The sequence below is a fragment of the Vulpes lagopus genome, chromosome 4, assembly GCF_018345385.1.
Source record: "Vulpes lagopus strain Blue_001 chromosome 4, ASM1834538v1, whole genome shotgun sequence".
NCBI lineage: Eukaryota > Metazoa > Chordata > Mammalia > Carnivora > Canidae > Vulpes > Vulpes lagopus.
In genome coordinates this window covers 50,197,175-50,215,471 of record NC_054827.1, presented here as the reverse complement: position 1 = coordinate 50,215,471, position 18,297 = coordinate 50,197,175, and the positions used below count along the sequence as shown (strand labels likewise).

Genomic DNA, 18,297 nt, shown 5'->3' with positions numbered 1-18,297 from the left:
GTCCCCACTAGACTGAGCCACTCGAGGGCTGGGTTGGTGCCAGCCAAACTGTTGCCCCCACCGTGGCAGAGCACATTTCTTCCTCCCCATCCCTGGATTAGTAAACTAATCAACCAACAGGCTCTTTTGTTATTGGCTTTGCCCTTGGGGGCCATTTTGCCACCAGGTTAATCTTCCCCCAATACTTCTTTATCCCCCACCCCCATTTTCTATTCAGATACCTTTTTATGGTTCCTCATTGACTCCAGGTTATTTTTGTCAACTCTGTCCTTTCCTGAAACTTCAACACCTGGTCTCTCCTTTCCCCTCCTCATCAGACAAGCTCCCACTTCCGCCAAACTGTTCCTCTACCCCCACCCCAGAACTCACCTTCCTGATGTTCCCAATGTCCTGCCTTTTCCTTACTAGGAGTCATCTCCTTCACCAGGAATGGTCTTGCTTAGCTTTTACTTCCGGATGCCTCCCCCTCCTTCATGGCACAGTGCACATCTACCTCCTGTGATGCCTTACCAGCTGTTCTCTCTTCTTCTTTGAACTTTTTCCAACTATTTCTGGGAAGCATTATTGCACACATACTGTGTTTCCTACTTTGTGCTGTTAACTCTCTTCCTACGAGTATATTATCTTTCTCTAGTTCAACTGGAAGTGACTTACGGTGGAGGCCATGTTTTATTCATCTGTGTATCATTAGTAATACCTTTCATATAGGGAATACTTAATGAAATTAGAATTAAAAACCCCACAACCTCTCTCTTTCAGTTCAATTTTGGAGACGTCTTTGTGCATCAAGCGATCCACACCATCGAGTATTGCCTGGGCTGCATTTCAAACACAGCCTCTTACCTCCGGCTCTGGGCCCTCAGCCTGGCTCATGCACGTGAGTGAGTGGCCCTCAGGGTCACAATCAGATCTCCCCTGGGAAACAGAATCAAAGTACTTGCCTTCTTGGGTTATTTTTGGCTGTTCGTTCATAGGAAGAAGTGACTTTTCCAGTAGGTCTGATTTTATATTCCTAGAGTGGTTACTCTCTGTATCAGCTTCCTATGCCGCTGTAAAGAATTGCCACAGACTTAGCGTAAAACAATTTACTATATTATAGCTCTGGAGTCCTAGAACCAAGGTGTCAGCAGGACTGGTTCCTTCTAGAAGCTCTAGGGGAAAGTCCATTTCCTTGCCATTTCTAGTTTCTAGAGGCTTCTTGCATTTCTTGGTTCTTGGCTCATTGCTCTGACACCTGCTTCAGGCCTCATGTCTCCAGTTTCTCTGGCTCTGACTGCCCTGCCTTCCCCTTCTAAGGACCCTTGTGGTTACCTTGGATAATCCAGGATAATCTCCTTATCTCAGCATTCCTTCAGTTAATCCTGTCTGCTGAATCCATTCTTAATTCCTTTTGCCATATAGCATTTTCTTGGGTTCTTAGGATTAAAATATGGCCATCTTTGGGGGATTCACTTTGAGAGAAAGCCTGTCTTAACTGTGAACACTGGGAGGAAATGGGCTGCCGATTGAGCTGACCCACGGAGCGGGGGGGGGGGGGGGCGGTGCTCACCACCTCAATGAATTCACAGCCATCTAGGGTCAAGCTAGGCCCAGTAATCCAATTTTGAAAATGATTCCATCCCCAGAGTTTACTTAAGTCTGGAATCCTGATTCTCCAAACGATTTTGTAAGATCTCTCTTTATCTCTGCTCACTTCTTTGGTCTTGTCCATTGGTAATGCCCTCAGTGCCCCAGCAGCCCCAGTCATAAGCAGTGACCACAAGGACCTGCACCAAGGCTCCTGGAGCTGCCATGCTCTCTGGGCCCCTCTGTGTGTTTACCCTACAGTCTCCTGGTCTGAAATATTCCTCTCCACCCCCCTCTTTTTTAAGTAGGCTCCATGCCTAGCATGGTGCCCAACTTGGGGGTTGAACCCATGACTCTGAGATCAAGAGTCACATGCTTAACTAACTGAGCCACCCAGGTTCCCCCATTCCTTGCTTCTTTAATTTTCTCCCCATCTGGTATCTAATTCTCCTTTAGGACTCACACAGATTGTGCCTCCCCTGGGAATCTTCCTCCCTGGTCCCCCATGTGAAGAATTCCTTTCTCTGGGTTCTGGGAGTTGCCCCATCCTAGCACGGATTGCAATTCTGTTATAATTAGCCTGTCTCCCTACTAGACTGAGCTCCTGGAAAGCAAGGTCCCTGTCTTCTATCCCTGTGTTCCCAGCACTAATCACAAGGCGTGGAACAGAGAAACCAGGCCAAAGTAGGTACTTGATGGGTAGAAAATAAAGCAATGAAAATGAGATTGCTTGTTGGTTTATAGCAGAAAGGCAAGTGAAGACCATTCGTCTTCACTGCTCAGGCTGTGTTCATTTTCTTGTGGCAACTCCACGCGTACACACGTACACTCTTCTGCATGCACACAGGTGCTTAGATGCATATATCCAGACTGTAAGTATCTGCACATGAGCACGTGCATGTGTTTACTTGGGCACTGACATGCATTCATGTGAGGTGCTTAGCCAGGGACCCAAAGTGGAACTCTGAGCTTCGTGTGGTCAGTGGTGTTGATATCAGCCTTTAGCTCCGATCTCAGATGTGGTTTGGAGGGTTCAGGTCACAACTAGATAGGACAGGAGGGTCTTCTCTGGCCAGCCCATGACCACTGAGGGAGTAATTTGACTCCAGATAATCCATATGGCTCCCAGTTGCCTGGCACAGTCCACCCATTGTGTCTTTCTGGAACTTCCTGAGACGTATAGTTTGCATTAATACCTTCTGCTTCATGCTAACAAACTTGCTTGAAGAGGTAGTTTGGTAGAGTGACAACAAATACTGATTCTATTCTAGTTTCCATTCTACCAGTTTTAGCTCAGTAACTTAGCAGCTTAACCTGTATATGCCATGGCTTTCCTGTGTTGTTCTGGTAACTAGCCTGCTGTGTTAGTCAGGCTGGGCTAGTATGCGCTGCTCTAACAACCACCCCCCAGATGTCAGCAGCTTAAAACAATTTACTACTCTTGCACTTCTGTGTTCATCAGTGCCATGCCAAGACCTAATTTGAGGGAGGCTGGATTTGGACATGTGCTTTAAAAGTCACCAAGATAGGGTACAAAGAGGAGGTGAGAGTGAAGCATTAGAAATTACACACCTGGATTCCCACAGGTGTGGAGTGAGGCTTCCATGAGCTACTGTGAATGAGAAGACTTCACTGAAAGGCCCTGTGAAAGTAGATGGTATGACTATTAGACCTCTGCCCATTGGACCTAGAGCAGAGGAAAACAGCTCTTGGGGAAACTAGGATTTTGCCATATCTAAGGGCCATGGGGGAAGAGAAACCACATGAGATCCTTAGCACAGTACAGTTCAAATTGCTTTCAGCTTTTATGTCAATAATTTAGTAAAGATAGAGGCAAAGAATCCATGTTGACTCAGAGCACAGAGGAGTGCGTAGGGGTATAAGTAGATGGGGTAAAGCTGTTCCCACCATGAAGGACCCTGCGTCACACCAGCAGAAAGCCAGAGTTCAGGGGGCACAGTACAGACACAGGTACTTCTCTTTGTGCTCCCAAGTGTCTGTGTCCCGTCGTGTCCCAGTGACCACTTGCAAGTGACACACCTTTATCACTTGGGGTCATGCCACTGTGAACTCTTGGTTGGGGGACCTCAAGTCTCAACTCAAAAATGTAATGATATATCTCCGTGGAAGGGAGAGTGCAAACAAGCCCTCTGGTGTCTCTTCTTGTAAGGGTGCCAATACCATCATGAGGGCCCCCACCCTTATGACCTCATCAAATCCCAGTCACCTCCTAAAGACCTCCTCTCCAAATACCATCACTTTGGTAGGTAGGGCTTCAATATACGAATTTGAGGACTGGAGAAAATACAAAATTCAGTACATAACATATCATGTGTATTATTTTTGTTTTGCTTCTGTGGTGTAACATGTTTCTCGGATTTATTCATATTGCTACTGGTAGCTATAGGTTGCTCACTTTCATTAGTGAGTAACATGCCACCATATGTTTGTCATCATGACAGAAAACATGCTCTCTTCCTTCGTGAGCAAAGCTGCCATAGACGATCTCATACAGGTGCCCTAGGGCACACGTGCTTGAGTTTTCCACCTGAGCATGGAGTTTTGGGATTCTAGGGTGTGCCAACCCACGAATATAGTATGGAGAAAAGCTGCACTTGCCAGATAAACCCTGTGGTTGAGAATGTTTCTTTTGCTCTTACAGAACTGTCTGAGGTGCTCTGGACCATGGTGATGAACATCGGCCTTCGCCTGCGAGGCTGGGGAGGACTCATTGGGGTCTTTGTCATTTTTACCATATTTGCCGTTCTGACAGTAGCCATCCTTCTGATCATGGAGGGCCTCTCTGCGTTCCTTCATGCCCTGCGACTGCACTGGTGAGCATGGCCACACTACTGTAGTAGAGGCTCCATATGCTCTAGTGAGAGAGGACCAGCCAGCTGGCTGCAGGTCTTGACCAAGTGTAGTCACCTGTTGTTGTAATATTACATGATGATATATGTGCATTTGTGTGTGTGCATACACATGTATATGTGTGTGCACATGTGTGCTCCTGCACAGGTATGCACATGTGTTTGCATGCATGTGTGCTCCTGCACAGGCATGCACACGTGTATGCATGTGTGTGCACATGCATAGGTGCGTGTATATGTATACAATGCCTGCCCTATAATCAATGTTAGTTCCCCATGTACTCATTCTCTTTTAAATATTCATTTGTTGTATTACAACTGGCTTCAAGATGAGGGGCACCTCCAAGTGTTGGTAAGATGACAGATCTGAAATAGGCTCACAGAGGCACACTGAAGGAATCTGGGCCATTTGGCCCTTGTTGCTGAGTGCAGGAATTACACCAGTAGTACAGACTACTGATCTCTACAAAGTGGAAACAGAAGGAGGGTACCTGGAAGGAGGATGGTGCTCACAGGAGGCCCTTGACATTCACACATGTGTCCAGAGACCATCAGCCATCACTAAGTTTACAAATATAAAGACATTTGCTGAAGCTTCTGTTTTTCTTCCAAGTCATATCTTAGCCAGGAATCTTGAGTGTGTGTGTGTGTGTGTGTGTGTGTGTGCGCGCGCGCGTGTGCCCACAGACCATCTTCAGCTTTCATTGGTGTTTCTACCTCCCTTGTTGCCCACTGTTCATTAAGACAAGTTTTTAGACTCTGTGTATTGAATGGAGAGAATCACAGCACTCCACCTCAGGTTATGACATCACCTCTCCCCTTGTCATTAAGGAAATGAACTCTGGAACATGATCAAGCATAAAAGATCATACGTGGTGTCTGATGGAAGTTAGAAGAATGTTAGGTTAAGGTTCTGGGTATCTTGCAGTAGCATGAGCCCCGTGATTAAGATCAGGATGGAAAAAAAAAAAAAGATCAGGATGGAGAAGACACACCATGTATGACCTCGGGAAGCATTTTCCCCTCGCTCGCTTGAGACAAGGCTGCAGGTGGGGGTAGCTTTGTGGTGGGAGCTGTGGGGAGGGTTGTTCTTCACAGTCTCCGAGCGGGGTGGCAGAGGCCTGGACGAAGTAGTGTGGGAGAGGAAGGAAAAGGTGTAAGTGAGGGGCAAGGGAAGTGTTTTAAAAAGCTCCAGATGATCCCTGTAGTGGCCACCAGCCTGGGTGCCTTCAGGTGTGGCTTCCTGACCCCAGCCTCTTGCTTATGTGTTTAATTTTGCTTTTTCTTGCCCCCTCCCCTCCAAGGGTGGAGTTCCAGAACAAGTTCTACGTCGGGGCTGGTTACAAGTTTGCTCCTTTCTCCTTTAAATACATCCTGGATGGGACAGCAGAGGAGTAGTTGCAGGTCCGGCGCTGGCCATCTCCTCTTGGCGGCCAAAGAAGTTCAGCCTTGTCTTCAACGTCAGCCTGTGCAAGGCAGTCGATGGGATGACTGTTCTTGGCTATCTGGAGGCGGGAAGCCATGTATATTTTACTTATAAGCCTTGGGATTTGATACAACCTAACCATGTTATAGGGGAACCGACCTCAAGTTGGGTCATAATCGTCAAACATTAAAATGATTAAGAAACGGGGAGGGCCACACTGATGTTTTCTTGCAATATTATAAATATTATATTCTGGGCCATTCCCTTGTTCTTTAAGTTGTCTTTATTCAAAATTATTCCATAAAATTCAGTATTGATAAATACAGGCCAAAGCTAAACAATAGGGTTACACAAACTAATTCCAGAGGATTATGTTTATTTTATTCTTTCATTTCCTGGTTCCTCAAACACCTTTTCTTTTTGCCTGGGGCTAAGCTTCATAGGATTAGGAACTTTCTCATGAATTTTTACTGCAGGTGGGAAAGCAAGGGTAATGTTCTCTGTGTGGACGCGAGGGCGGGCCCGGTGTGGCTGTCTGCATTGTTAAATCCTGTGGAATGAAGTGTGACAACATGACATCATCAGCGTCTGTTTGCTGGATACACATTATGCTGCAGGAACTGGAGAAAAAGATTTTAGGTTTGAGAAAGTTCTGGAAAACAGCTTGCCAGAAAGGAGGCCGCCAGACAGTCTTCCCTGACACTCTCTGGATCTGTTGGCCCTGAACCCTTTTCTATCACTCCTGGATTGGCAAAGTCCTAAGAGCCAGGTATATGTATAGAGAAATACATGTGTCATCAACTATTTAGCCTGAGTGACCATTATCCAAGTTAATCACAGTCTTCATGGTAACTATACCAGTAGAATTAAGCATTGTTAACATTGGTACAGCATTTTACAGTTTACAGGGTACTTTAAAATAAATATATATATTAAAAATTTTTTAAGGTAGACTCTACCCTCAACATGGGAATCATACTCCCGACCACATGATCTAGAGACACATGCTCTTAGGACTGCACTAGCCAGACGCCCCACAGGGCACTTTCTACAGAATATCTTGTTCTAAAGATTCCAGAATATCTGACCAAATCCAAACTTACCTTTTGGACAGATCTCTATTTTTTTTTAGCTTCCTCCTGCCCCTTCAACATAGTGGGATTGACTGGTACTCACAGAACTGTCATTGCTTACATCCAAGAAAGCTTCCATGCCACCTTCTTTGTCAATGTCATGAATTGTCTAGCACAATTTAAGGCACAATGAATGAGATGCTCAACAAATGTTCAGGGATTAAAGCAAGTGGACCTAAGAATGATCGTTGATAGCTCATGTATCTCAGGTAGGAAGTGGGGATAGTGATCTCCACCCCTCTGGGTTGTGGAAGGTGAGTGTCAGACACCGGGCATGGACCAGGTGCTCAGCCAGTGACATGGCCTGAAGGGAAGAACAGTCAGAAACAACATGTAAGTGTTTATGTCTGGAGAAGCCAAGTCACTGGGCAGTTAGTTTCTAGATTCTCAGCTCATCACTGCCCTTCTCACTACCTAAAAACATGCTGTGCTTAGACAGGTCACCAGCTTTTTGCCCTTTAATTCTAAGCAGTGATGGCTTTGAGAAAAGATTTGAAAGGGCAAAGCTTCCTTCTACCCCTTGCTTAGACCCCCTCTCTTCCAGGAGTCTCCATGGCCTTCCTAAGAACTGCTAGTTTTCTCTAAGTTTTGGAATCCTCCTTCCATCTCAATGAGAGATGTAATTTCCCCTTTAAAAAGGGTTTGGGTAAAGAGCTACAGGAAAGGGGGTGTTACCTGGATGTCACTCACTTGTGCAGGATGCACGATTGCTCTTTAAGAAATTCTGTTCACAGAACTGAGCCAAAAGGGGAGGAGAAGACCTGGGGGCTGGGCTTCTTGATCTGGTTAGTCCAGAAGCCCCTCCAGGGGCCAACAGGGATCTAACTGCTGTGTGAGCAAAAGAACCTGAAACTGGAAAGCTTTCCAAGGAATATACAGAGGTAAGAAACTCTGATAGGCAACATGGATCTAGATTTACTTCTGCTTTGGAGTTGGTGGGAGGTAGGGGTTTGACCAGTTGTACTTGGCTGAAGTCACATGGAGTATGAAAATTTCACTCTTACTGATGATATTGCAAAACAAATTGCGTCACACACACGCAAGCATGTTTACTTTTAAAAAGCTCTACTGTGGCTCAATTATTTCTGGCTAAAAAATTTAGTATAGGAAAATGCAATAGAATTAAGAGCCCATCAGTGCCTTACAATCTGTTTTAATGAAGCTTGAATGCCATGTGAGCCTTTTGAATTTCAGAGTAGATCCTCAGTTTGTCAGTTCTTAGAGATTCTTTGAAGCTTGGTCCCGGGTTACATTCTCATTGTAATTTTTAAGGAACTGATGATGAGAGGTGGGAAACATTCTTCCCCCATGCTATTCCTTCTTTTCTTGAGTTGGTCTTACTGATTATTCATCCACCATCTATCCATCCTCTTCCTAAGAAGAGATTTAGAATGGTTTAGGGAGACCACAGAAGATGCTAACCCAGCTTTTCCAACACTCCATCTGCAATGTTTCTCATCCCTGTGGAACATTTTGTCCTCTTTTTGTTTCCTTTTTTTTTTTTTTAAGATAGTCATTTATTTATTTGAGAGAGAGAGTAAATGGGAGAGAGAATCTGAAGCAGACTCCATGCTGAGCACAGAGGCTGACATGGGGTTTAATCCCATGACTGTGAGATCATGACCTGAACCAAAGCCAAGAGTTGGATGCTTACCTGATTGAGCCTCCCAGCACGCCTGTCCTCTTTTTAATGAAAACTTTTTCTTTATGAAACTTTTGGCTGAAACTCTAGAAAATACTGAGAATATACTCCGTGCACATTAACTTTGAGTTAATGTTTGAATGTCTTCTTAGTGACTTGGAATGTAAGCTCATTCATAATGCACAGATGCGAATGCCCAAATCCTGATATATCTCCTATCAACACCTCTGTGGCCCTCCACCCAACATGTTCCACCAAAAACGTGTCCATTTTGTTGTTGAAGACCCTGTAATGACCTGACAGGGCAGGAATGGGAGCTTTCTCTGCTGCAGGTAATGTATGTATTCGTTTCTTCCATCCTGTGCTGGGCTTAGATCAGTGTTACAACTGGGACCAGGAACACTTTCAGTGGCTGGATGAGGGCCAGGCTCGCTCCTCTGAGTGGAGTTTGAGTGAGTCACACATCACTGATGCCCCTTTCCTGCACACCCACCCTACCCTAATACCTACTAGGCCATTCCAAACTGGAGTTTGGAAGGTTTTTTCCTTTTCTGTCATACATACTGATTTTACCATTTAAAGCAATGCAGAACAGGGGCACCTGGGTGGCTCAGTTGGTTAAACATCTGTCCCGCTCAATCTCAGCTCAAGGGTTGTGAGTTTGAGCCCTATGTTGGACTCCCAAGTGTGGAGCCTACGAAAAAAAAAAAAGTAATGTCTTTGGTAAAAGTTATTGATTTTGTTGTGCCTTTCCTAAGTAAGATGAAGTGACTGATTTGGATGGTATCAGTGTAGATACATCCATTTGGAGAAGTTTTGAGATCTTATGTTTCAACAGTCATGTAACACATGTGATGGCTTCCTAACACCACTTAAATCTACCCTTGGAATAAAGTCAATCTACTTCAGAAAATAAGTAGCTTTTTTTTTTTTCCCACTTTGGTAGTTTTTCATTTGAGCCCAGTATGTTCTAATGTTAGCAGAATATTAGCAGTAAATGCTTTTGGAGAGATACACATTTGATAATCTGAAAATACTTCAAACCTTAACCCTGTGTGTATTTGATTTGTGATTACAGTGAAATTTTAGACATTTATTTGATACCTTTATTCAAAGATGAGAAACAGAACTCCCATGGCTGCTTATTTTGCAATGGGCACTGTGCCATAGTACACAAACATCATCACATTTAATCCTTGTAACAGACTTAAGAAGGAAGCTTATCAGTTAAGAATTACACACAGTTGGCTGGTCTGAGTGAAGTGGTGTGTGCATTGATCACAGCCAACTGCAGATTTCTTTGTTCCTTCTTTCCCACTGCTATACTTGACTAGCCTAAAAAAAAAAAAAAATTGTTCACAACATCAAGGACCAGAAACCAGAAAGAAATAACAGCATCTTGAACAGAGAGCTTAATTTTTTCCCAAGTAGATATCTGAAGGTAAGTGGTCTATAGCTGTCAGAGAGGTTCTAGGCTTTTCCTCGCTTATGCCCTGCCAGACTTGGCCCAAAGTTTCCATATTTGCATCATGACCCAAGATGTCTGATGAAGCACCAGCCACTGAACAGTAGAGAGGGGTAGGGGCAAAAGGCCTTCTCAGAAGCCCCCCACCCCCACCCCAGCCTCTACCTGCCTCTGGGTGGCCACTCTCATCAGTAGGGTACAGAGGAAGATGTTACTGGGAAGGCAGCCAGCTACTTCTCCCACAGACAGGTATTATTTCTATTTTCAGAGAAGGAACTGAAATAGGAGAAATGGATTCCATTCAGTCTCACCATAGCTACTGATTTCCTTCTCCCTCCTTTCATCCCTCCTTGCCATCCCTTTTCCCTTCTTCTTACCTCAGTCCTTTTTTTTTTTTTTAAGATTTTATTTATTTGAGAGAGAGCACAAGTGGGGGGCAGGGAGGGGCATAAAGAGAGAGAGGAGCAGGCTGTCTGCTGAGCAGGGAGCCTGACAGGGGGCTTGATCCCAGGACCCTGGGATCATGACCTGAGCCAAAGGCAGATGATTGAGCCTAAACCACTGAGCCACCCAGGTGCCCCCCTTTCTTCCTTCTTACGCTTGTTAATTTAGTAGGTATAAAATGATACTCAAGGATTTTTTGTGACTCTAATTTTGTCAGTTATTACAGAAGATAAACAGTTCTCCAGTTTTGCTTACAATTTATATATTTTCTTGTGAATGGCTTGTTCATGTAACATGCCCATCAATCTATTTGAGTCTAATGTTTTTCTTGTAATTTATGGCTAATATGTATTACCGACATTTATTTGCTGAATGTCTACACACATACACACATATTTGCAAATGGTTTTCCTTGTTATTTTGATTTTTGAAATTGTGGTACAATATGCATAACATAAAACTTACCATTATACCAATTTTAAAGTGAACAATTCAGTGGCATTTTTAAAAGATTTATGTATTTATTTTAGAGAGGGAGAGAGAGCAAGTGCAGGGAGGGGCAGAGGAAGAAGGAGAATCTCTAGCAGACTCCCCGCTGACTGCAGAGCCTGGCTCAAGGATGAATCTTAAGATCCTGGGATCATGACCTGAGCTGAAATAAAGAGTCAGATGCTTGACCAACTGACCCACCCAGGCTCTCCTAGTGGCATTTAGTTGTATAAGATACAATGTTGTACAACCATCACTACCATCAGGTGTCAGTCAGCGACTTGATTGTGTCTGGGTTAGGTATTGACATTTAGACATTTATTTGATACCTTTATTCAAAGATGAGAAACAGAACTCCCATGGCTGCTTATTTTGCAATGGGCACTGTGCCATAGTACACAAACATCATCACATTTAATGTCATGTCCAGTGATGGACATGGCCAGTGATGGAGGGCAGTGGGGGGTGGGGGGGCATGCATAGGCCTGCTTGGGATTAGCACCGTGAGCAACGTGTCAACTCTATGTCGGTTCATTTCCCAAAAAGAATGTTTATGTTAAAAGAAGTAGCCTTTCTAAAAAGTCAAACAATGAGATAAGCATAAGGAAGAAAGAATGAGAAGAAACCCTACATTCTCCTTGCCCTTTTCTCCCTTGTTCTCATGGCTGGTGCTCGCTCATTCTTCAGGCTTCCACTTAGAACTGCTTGCAGAGGCCTCCCCAGGTCTCAGGACTCCTTGGAGGAGGGGGCCCTCCCTTGTATGCCAGAGCATCCACGGCTTAACCCTGGGACCACACTGTTCCCTCCTGACTCCCCACCTTTGCTCCCCCATTAGACTGAAGGTCCTTCAGGGTAGGGGCCCTTTCATTATATTCTGTTGTGCTCCACAAATATTCCCTAAAACACAGTTTCGGACATTTCTCCTGAAATCTCCATGAAGGTATGTATTTAAATGAAGTTTTATAAATTGGGATCAGTATATACATATCTATATGTTATGGACATGTCTGCATTACGTATACACCTCTTGGAAAATGCCTTTCAGCACTAAATAGGCTTTCGCTAAGAGGTTTTAAGTGGTATTGTTTAGCCACCTCTCTACTGGTAGGCATGGAGGTTGTATCCAGTTCTTCTGTTGCTGCAACAGCGGAGTGGTGGCTTCCTTGTATGTATCTTTGTCCACCTCTTGACTCTTCCATTCTGATGAATCCTAGGAGTGAAATTGCTTGGTCAATATTCTTTCCTCTCTGCCTAATTGCCTTCTGGAAAGGTTGTAACAATGTACACTCCCAGCGATAATGTGAGTGCCTATTTCCCTTTCACGGAGTGTAATCAATATGATAAAGAAAAATAACAACTATTTTTAATTTGAAGGTAGGTTGAACATAATTTTATTTATCAGCCACTGTATGTATTTTTCTGTGTTCGTCCCTCATGTTTTGACCCCTGCATTATTCCCTTCCTGACCTGCAGGAGCCTTTGTTAAACATGTATGTTGCAGATAATCTGTTTACATTTATTGAATTTTATAATTTTTATGTTGAAGTAATAAGTGCCCATGGCAATAAATCAAAGCGTCTGACCGAGTGAGCCACCCAGGCTCTCCTACTGAGTTTATAGCAATCTCCTGACTTGATTTCCCATCTCCAGAGAAAATTCTTTTGTTTTTGTTTTTTTTTTAGATTTTATTTATTTATTTATGAGAGACACAGAAAGAGAGGGGGAGAGAGAGAGAGAAGAGAGAGGCAGAGACACAGGCAGAGGGAGAAGCAGGCTCCACGCAGGGAGCCTGACATGGGACTCGATCCTGGGTCTCCAGGATCAGGCCCTGGGTCGAAGGCGGCACTAAACCACCGAGCTACCCGGGCTGCCCGTCTGGTGATTAAAGTTAAAACAACATAATTGTATTTTATTTTTTAGTTTATCAACTAAGCAGTATCAATCCATTATTCACTGCTTATACAAAAGATGATCCAGGCCTCTTTGCCATTCTCCTAATATTTTATAAGTATCTTAAAAAAAAACAACAACAACAATAGCAAGTGTTTCTCATGTCATTAAAATGTCATTAGATATAATCTTGAATGCTAGATGTATAATCAGTTATATAACCGTTTCCTCTTTACACTTAGGCTGTTTCCAATTTGCTATTGTTAAAATAGACTTGAATAAACTTAAAAAAATTTTTTTAAGGCTTCTTTGTGTAGAGACCATTTTCCATATTTGAGATAAGTCCTTGGGACAAATTGCTAGAATTGGGGATTACCAGTTCATTTGAAACTAGTTTTTAAAGCTTTTGATACCTTGCCAAATTGACACAAACTATTTGAAATGGTTTTCAGGTGGGGGCTGTAGGGCTCCCCGTATCAGGATCACCCGGAAAGAGTTTTCAAGCCATCCTGTCACTCCGTACTGATGTTGAAATGCTGGGGTCCAGGAGCAAATGGTCAAGAAGGAATTCTTGAGACATTTTTAGTGCAAAAAAAAAAAAAAAAAAAGTGGTTTTATTAAAGCTTGGGGTCAGGACCTGTGGGCAGAAAGAGCTGCCCTGGGGTTGTGAGAAGTGACTGGTTATATGCTTTCAAGTTGGGAGGGGGTTAGGGAGAGTAAGTCTCTAAGGATTTTGGAGGCAAGATTCTCCAGGACCTTGTGGAGCTAGCTGCTGTTTGGATAAGGTCACTTACTGCTGTCTAGTAAAACCTTAGTCATGAGACCCTTCAGATATATTATCAGCAGGCCATATGTTTGGAGGATGATTGCTAACATATTTCCTGGGAGGGTAGAGATAAAGGAAATTTCCAAAGGGATTTTTATATATAAAGAAGACTTATAGGATCCTGGGGGTCAGGCTAATGTCAAGCTAGTTTTTGCCTCTAGCAAAGCATCAACACTGAGGTAGTTGAGTTCCTGGAAGAAGGTCACCCTGCCCATCCTAAGTACTTGTCAATGAGCTGTAAATTATAAGGATATTTAATTTTTTTCTTTTTTACCTTTGTTCTCCACATCACAAACCACCTCCCTCTTGAAGTTGGGAGTCACTGGGAAGGAAGAACTGGGGCTTTGTGGTGTGCTGTGTTTAATAACAGAGTGGAGGGGGATGGTACCTGGATTGTAGCGTTTGCTGATTTCCCTAGTGTTATATTCCCACTACGGCTGGTTTTAAATTACCAACGTGATGTTATTGAATACAGAGGTGGAAAGAGATGTGCACAATCTGCCCTCAAAAGCAGGTGGGAGCTGTCTTCAACATAGCACTGATGCACTGCCATACCTGGCACACATACACCGTCCTGTCTCATATGTGTGTATGTATTTTTTCATTCCCGTTCACCCACATCCCAAGCTCTCATTCCTTTTGCCCTGTAGTCACTGTAATGGTATTTTTATGTATCTATGTAAATTATAAAACGTACAGTCTTGGAGTATATATTTGCATTTTATGTAAATTCTCAAATTGTTCTTATTCTTTTCCTTGCTTTTATTTTTAGTTGCCCTCTTAGTTGTTTTTGTGATTATAGATAGTATATTGATAACTCTGGTTCTCATGCTGATCCTGCAGGTGGGATGCCTGCCCATCCTGCCATCTTTCCTGACTTCCAGCTCTTGTTTATCATGGATTATTTTACTCATTGTTGAGGGTATTAACATTTCCAGTCAGTTCTGAAACCACAATCAGGTCTATGTATTTTATTCAAATGTTGACTCTAAACCTGAAAATGAAGTCCTTTTTAAAATTATTTTTATGTATTTAAAAGATTTTATTTATTCATGAGAGACAGAGAGAGAGAGAGAGAGAGAGAGAGAGAGGCAGAGACACAGGCAGAGGGAGAAGCAGGCTCCATGCAGGGAGCCCCACGTGGGACTTGATCCGGGGTCTCCAGGATCACACCCTGGGCCAAAGGTGGCGCTAAACCGCTGAGCCACCCAGGCTGCCCACCCCCCCCTTTTTTAACAACCATATAAATAAATATTGCTCACTTCAGGACCAAGCATTATATGTGAAGATTATATTTGTTTTTCGAAGTCCAACATCATGACCAAAAAGGAATTCTCTTTTTGTTATCCCATTGGTTGCCTAAAACCATGTTACATTTTAGTTTCATTCATGTATAGAAACAAAATAATGTGAATCTCCTCTTCAATCAAGAAAAATATGAAATCATATGAGGCGCCTGCCTGGCGAGCTCAGTCGATAGAGCATGTGACTCTTGATCTCAGGGTTGTAAATTAAAGCCCCACCTTGTAGAGATTACTTAAAAATAAAAACGTAAAAAAAATATATGAAATCACAAATGTGAATCTCCCTTTCTGGGATCAGCTTTCATTTAAGAAAGCTGTGAAGTAATTATCTTGGACCTAACACCTTTTGCCAGGCCCTCTGTGATGAATTCTTTTTGCTGATAAGAGAAGGGAGGAATGTAGATTATTTATGACCCGTGGAACTACCTGGTCGGGGTAAAGCATACGAATTAAAACTTGCTCTGCTCAATCGTAAATGGCAGATTTCTTGGGTTTCTTTTCTTGCTGCTTACTATAAAAAGGAGAAGGAGGTTGCTGGAGGTTGTTTTATTATTCTAAAAGTAAGCCTTTGTGATTGTTAAAATTGTAAAACATGTTTTGATTGCTAGGAGAAGTCATAAAACTTGACTGTAGGAGAGATTAAATGTTGATTGAAGATTGAGCTTATTGTTAAGCATTTTATTTGTAACTGAACTTAAAATGAACTTGGATTTTAAAAATTATTTTCCCACCTAACCAAACGGTTTTATTCTCTAAGACTATGAATGGCCAGAATCACTTTCAGTTGGTAAGTCTGCTGCCATGATTTGTATGACTATTTTTTAGGGGGAAAAATTGATGTAATTTGTGTGCAATAGAATTTACCGTTTTATTTTTTTTTTTAAATTTTTTTTTAATTTTTATTTATTTATGATAGGCACACAGTGAGAGAGAGAGAGAGAGAGGCAGAGACACAGGCAGAGGGAGAAGCAGGCTCCATGCACCGGGAGCCTGATGTGGGATTCGATCCCGGGTCTCCAGGATCGCGCCCTGGGCCAAAGGCAGGCGCTAAACCACTGCGCCACCCAGGGATCCCGAATTTACCGTTTTAAAGTATATAATTTGGTGAATTTTAGTACAAGGTTGTACAGTCATCACCACTATCTAATTCTCACTGAATAGCCTCATTTTCAAATTTTGATTAAGTTAAATCTGTTACTAGTTCATCTTCATATCTAGAAATATGATGGTTATAGCCAATTTTTTAAAAAATATTTATTTATTTATTTATTTATTTATTTATTTATTTATTTATTTATTTATTTTAGAGAGAGTGAGAGAGAGTGCAGGGGGAGGGGCAGAGGGAGAGAGAAAGAATCTCCAGCAGGCTCCCCACTGAGCATGCAGTCATAAGACTCGATTTCACCTACCCTGAGATCATGACCTCAGCCGAAATCGAGTTAGATGCTTAACTTACTGAGCCACTCAGGTGCCCCTGTTATAGCCAATGTGTCTAGAAGTCTCTTTTTATAATCAAAAGAAAGGGATTTTTTTTTCTGATAACTTCATTAAAAAAGATTACCAGTTAACACCCTCCAAAAGGTGTTTGGACAATGTCTGGAAAGGGAGCAGTAGTTTTAGAACAGTCTGTTGTCATGATTTTCAGGCTCACAGATGGGCTGAAAGGCCAATTATTTTTTACTTTTTCCATTCTGGGAAAATAATAGCTTTTTGTACTTTCATGTTTTCCCATGGGAAAGAGGATTTCATGAACTTCTGAGCATTATTGATCTATCCCTCATCTGGGAATATTTATGTATTTGTGACAGTGTTTTAAGAAAACAAATAATATCAACATTACAGTATAGTTGTTTTGATGTGTATCTTTCGTGTCCCCAACTCAAATAAAAACTCCTTAGGGCAGAGAGCATGTCAGACTTTCCTTCAAAGTCTTCACAGGAGCCCACACAATACAAGATACAGAGCTGACCCTTAGCAAACATTGATGACCTTGACATGCTGCTATAGACTGGTTTGTGGCTATTTCTATATTCTGGTTGAAAAAAAAAAGTACCTTTGAGTTCTGATTCTGTCATTTGCTAGTGGCCTGACATTGGAAATGTAATTTTAAAATCTCAGAACTTCACTTTTTGAACTATTTATTTTGAAAAATATTACACATTTTCAAAAGCTGATAGTAAAATGAATCCCAAATGCACCCATCATCCTCAATAATTTTCAACATATAGCCATTCTTTACTCTTCTTTATGACCATCTACTTATGCACCATATCCCATGCTACCATTATTTTAAAGATTTGAATCTATAAGATTTGAATCATATTTCATGCTGAATTATTTTAAAGATTTGTTTATTTATTGAAAGAGAGGGATTTGGGGGGAGAGGGAGAGAGAGAATCTCGAGCAGACTCCCCATTTAGAGTGGAGCCCAATGAAGGGCTCAATCCCAAGACCCTGAGATCATTATCTCAGCCAAAATCAAGAGTCTGATGCTCAACCAACTGAACCACCCAGGTGCCCTCCCATTAAATTATTTTAAAATGAATCCCAGACATCATATCATTTCATCTCTATTTTATTTATTTTTTTTAAAGATTTATTTATGATAGACATAGAGAGGCAGAGACACAGGAAGAGGGAGAAGCAGGCTCCATGCCGGAAGCCCGATGCAGGACTTGATCCTGGGACTCAATCCTGGGACTCCAGGATCGCGCCCTGGGCCAAAGGCAGGCACTAAACCGTTGAGCAACCCAGGGATCCCCTTCATTTCATCTCTATTTTAGTGTGTATCTCTACTATATAAGAATTCTTTTTTTCTACTGTAGCCATAATATCATCATCATACCTAATGATGGCATCAGAGATTCCTTAATATCATCAAACTTCTGCACTCACTTACATTTCCCTAACCTTACTCTCATCTCTTTTTCACCTCATTCTCTTAGATGTTGTTTTACAGTTGGTCTCTTTGAATGAGGATCCAAATAAGAACAAATCATTTATTTGATTTGTTCTTTTCCTTTGTAAGTTTTCCTTTTGTCCTTTCATCATGCCATTTATTCATTGAAGAAGTTGGGTCATTTATCTTATCCAACTCCCTCATTCTGGATTTTTTTTCTTATTGCAGCTACATGGTGTAGTTTAATGAATTTCTTTTTCATCTCCTGTATGAATTGGCAGAGATAGAGGCTTGATCAGATTCTGGTTTAACCTCTTCTTAAGAGAATACATCGCAAGTAATG

At 42.3% G+C, this 18,297-nt stretch overlaps 2 protein-coding genes across 21 annotated transcripts in view; both read left to right on the top strand.

Annotated features, from left to right (window-relative positions):
• Positions 1 to 6,069, top strand: part of ATP6V0A4 (ATPase H+ transporting V0 subunit a4) — an 83,067-nt gene extending 76,998 nt beyond the window's left edge. For all 18 annotated transcript variants that reach the window (XM_041752147.1, XM_041752141.1, XM_041752145.1 and 15 more), the window contains 3 exons: positions 760 to 877; positions 4,229 to 4,400; positions 5,741 to 6,069. In XM_041752147.1, coding sequence (XP_041608081.1) covers positions 760 to 877; positions 4,229 to 4,400; positions 5,741 to 5,834 — 384 coding nt within the window. In that variant the 3' untranslated portion in view covers positions 5,835 to 6,069. The remainder of the gene's footprint in view (positions 1 to 759; positions 878 to 4,228; positions 4,401 to 5,740) is intronic.
• Positions 6,070 to 6,269: 200 nt separating this feature from the next.
• Positions 6,270 to 18,297, top strand: part of SVOPL (SVOP like) — a 102,632-nt gene continuing 90,604 nt past the window's right edge. For all 3 annotated transcript variants that reach the window (XR_005987319.1, XR_005987318.1, XM_041752153.1), the window contains exon 1: positions 6,270 to 8,969. The gene's annotated coding sequence lies outside the window, so the exon portion shown is untranslated. The remainder of the gene's footprint in view (positions 8,970 to 18,297) is intronic.